This window comes from Pterocles gutturalis, unplaced genomic scaffold (assembly GCF_000699245.1).
Source record: "Pterocles gutturalis isolate BGI_N339 unplaced genomic scaffold, ASM69924v1 scaffold26207, whole genome shotgun sequence".
Taxonomy (NCBI): domain Eukaryota; kingdom Metazoa; phylum Chordata; class Aves; order Pterocliformes; family Pteroclidae; genus Pterocles; species Pterocles gutturalis.
In genome coordinates, this window is record NW_010108658.1 from 6,223 (window position 1) to 9,192 (window position 2,970).

Genomic DNA, 2,970 nt, shown 5'->3' on the forward strand with positions numbered 1-2,970 from the left:
AAAATGCAAATGGAGCTCAACACATCATTTTGATGTTTGATGTGAGGCTCCGGAAAGCGGGACCCAGCCCGGGTGCGGATGCCGCCGTGCTGGCAAAGCAGAAATTGGGTTCCACTCCCCTCGCAGCTCCGGCAGAGGCTCCTCGGGTTATTTCCACCAACAGCCTCCTTTTCATTGTTTTTTGTTTTGTTTTGTTTTGTTTTCCCAGGATGAAAGTTAAAAATACATCCTCAGACATGTTGCTCTGAGCAGTCTGGGCTTTTTCACATTTAATCCTTTTTTCTAAATTTTTTGCTTTTGTTTTCCCCAGAAGGAGCGCATGAAAGGGAAGGCGAGGGCGGGCTTGTTTGGTTCTTATTTTCTTTTAAAGCTTCATTTATTAGCCAAGCCGTGACGCAGGGGCCTTTGCAGAGGGCTTTGCTTGTTTAGCATCTGCAGGGGGGGGAATTGCAACCCTCCAGGGAGGAAATTTGGGGTGACCCAAGGGTGAGCGGGGAGGGGGAACACTGGGATGGAGCAGGGGATGGCTCCCTGCTGCGGCAGGATGCTCCAATTGGATTTGGGTGATTTGGGTGATTTGGGATGGGACTTTTTTTTTTTTTTTTAGAAAAAAAAAAAAAAGGTTTGTAAGCAACCTGTGAGCTCGGGAGTTGAGCAGCATCTCTGAGAGCTGACTTTGGGGAACACTTAGAGCATCCCTGCGGCCGGCTGGAGAAACCTTTTCCCCAGCTGCCAACTTTCCATGAGCATTTGACAGCTTCATCTGATTAATCACTGAAATTTCACCGAGAAGGGAAAACAATGCCATTGTCTTTGTGAGACAAAAAAATTCTGTTTTCCTGAGCTTCACAACCCCTTTGCATTCATTTGGCAGCGGGTGTAAATTCCTGGGCTTTGAGCTTCCAGCGCTGACGTTGGGCTGGGGAGCGGAGAATGGGTGGGTTGTCCTCGTCATCGGCTCGCGTTTGAAAGGGATGCTTCGACCTAATGACCGCTGTTGTTGGGGAATATTTGTTAATGGCTAGTGTGCTAATATTAATAGGTGAACAATTAGTTAATTAGGGTGAGGGGACACATGGAGGCGAACCTGCTCTGAGAAGTTAAATTATGTTAAACTCATCTATTGGAATGAAGAACTCACAAATGAGGACATCATCTTCTCAGTTGTCTCAGCCCTTGTTTCTTTTAATCTTCAAGGTCTTTTTCTCTCCCCTTCCCACATCCTTTCACTACATTTCCCACCTTCCACCTTCCCCCCCCCCATCTCTGACCAGGAGCAAATGGGCATCGATAGTGCAGCAGAGATGGAAGGACACGAGCACACTCCTTGTGCAGGTCAGGGAGAAGGTACCAGCCTTCCCCGAGCTTCTGGATGCTGTTGAGGACAGCTCCAGCTGGTTATTATTTTCCCCTAATTAATCTCCTCGTTAGCAATGAAGCTGTAAGACAGGAAGTATTTCCATGAGAATCCTTAAACACTGCTTAGATTTTGGAGGTTTTTAATTTGCTGAGCAATTCCGTTTGAGTAGTGATGAATAAAAGAATAGAGCATTTAGTCTCTTTGTAAAAGCAGATTTAAAAAAAAAAATTTGACCATTTCTGGTCTAACAGGGAACAGCTGTGCTGGGGACGGTCGCTTTGCCAGCTGCTGGGTAGGAACAAAAGAGGTCCTGTTTATCTGGCGAGCCGGACTTGGATGGTTGCATCCACCAATAGGCTTTGGAAAGCTAAAAAAAAAAAAAAAAGCAATGGAGCAGATTTATTTTGGGCTAACACATTGGGAGCAGAAGATGCCAGTAACTCATGGTTGGGAGTATTTTTGAACTAGCCTGGAAGGAATGGTCAAATTCCTCAGGTCCTGCTCTCATCCTCCTTTGGTTTGCTGTTTTGTGCTATTCTGGTCAAGTCTGCAAGAAAAGTGAGAAAAATGCTTGAGATGCCCCAGATACATCCCAACCAGTGGCCTGCACCCTTGGTGGGTGCACGTGTTTTTGCCAGCTCCTCTTATTTTAAAGAACAGATAGATGCCCAACATCTTCACCCACCCAACGTACGGATCCCGGCTGCTTGTAAGTGAACAACCCCAGGTTGGAGCAAAACTCCTGGAAATTCACTTTTTCAGCTTTTTAGTGGGGAAAATTCCTTGTGGATCCCAGTGTGAGTTGCTGTTGCTGCTCTACCAGCTCCTTGCTATTCCTTTGGGTATTGATGATCAGGACTCCTTTGCAAACATCCATGTCCTGAAGATATCCTTGGCATGAAAAGGTTCCTTCCTTTAAGGAGCAGCAAGAAGGGACACCTGTGTCCCTTTGGCCCATGCCACCATGGGGACCTTAGATGGATGCTGAGGGTTTTGGTGCCATCCTGGTGCTGGTGCTAGTGCTAGCCATGAGCTGATGGTGATGGTGGTGATGGTGACAGTGATGGTGGTGATGATGGGGATGATGGTGACAGTGATGGTGGTGATGATGGTGGTGATGGTGATGGTGACGGTGATGGTGCTGGTGATAGTGGTCCCCCGCTCCTCCCCATGCTGCCAGATGGTTTTGCAGACCTCGCTCGCTGCCAGTCATTCATTCGCCCCCATGGCATGTGATGGCCATTACTTCCAGGCAGCAGTGAGTCATTGTCCCCAGCTCATCGCAGCCTGCCCCCATGGCATCCGATGGCCATTACTTCCAGGCAGCGGTGAGTCATTGTCCCCAGCTCATCGCAGCCTGCTGTCGTGAGAAGGGGAAGGAGAAATAGTGGTTTTGCTGCTCACACCGAGTCAGGTCTGGGGAATGATGGTGTTCCTCCAGCAAGGGACCCTCTCCTGGCACCTCCTGACCCATGTACCCGGGGCTTGGGCTGGGAATCATTTCATTCCTCTCCGGCAGTGGCCGTGGGTTTGCTCCCACGCCTCCCACCCAGGTTCTGGGTGCTGATGGACCCCTCTTCTCCGCAGGCTGGTGGTGGGAGCTCCATACG

General features: G+C 49.0%; 1 protein-coding gene across 1 annotated transcript in view; it reads left to right on the forward strand.

Moving 5' to 3' along the window:
• Positions 1-2,402: 2,402 nt before the first annotated feature.
• The window catches only part of LOC104461219 (integrin alpha-11-like), a gene marked incomplete at its 3' end in the record, with an annotated part of 9,397 nt that continues 8,829 nt past the window's right edge, over positions 2,403-2,970 (forward strand). Inside the window, exon 1 of the mRNA XM_010072722.1 lies at positions 2,403-2,688. Within this exon, the coding sequence (XP_010071024.1) occupies positions 2,403-2,688 (286 nt within the window). The remainder of the gene's footprint in view (positions 2,689-2,970) is intronic.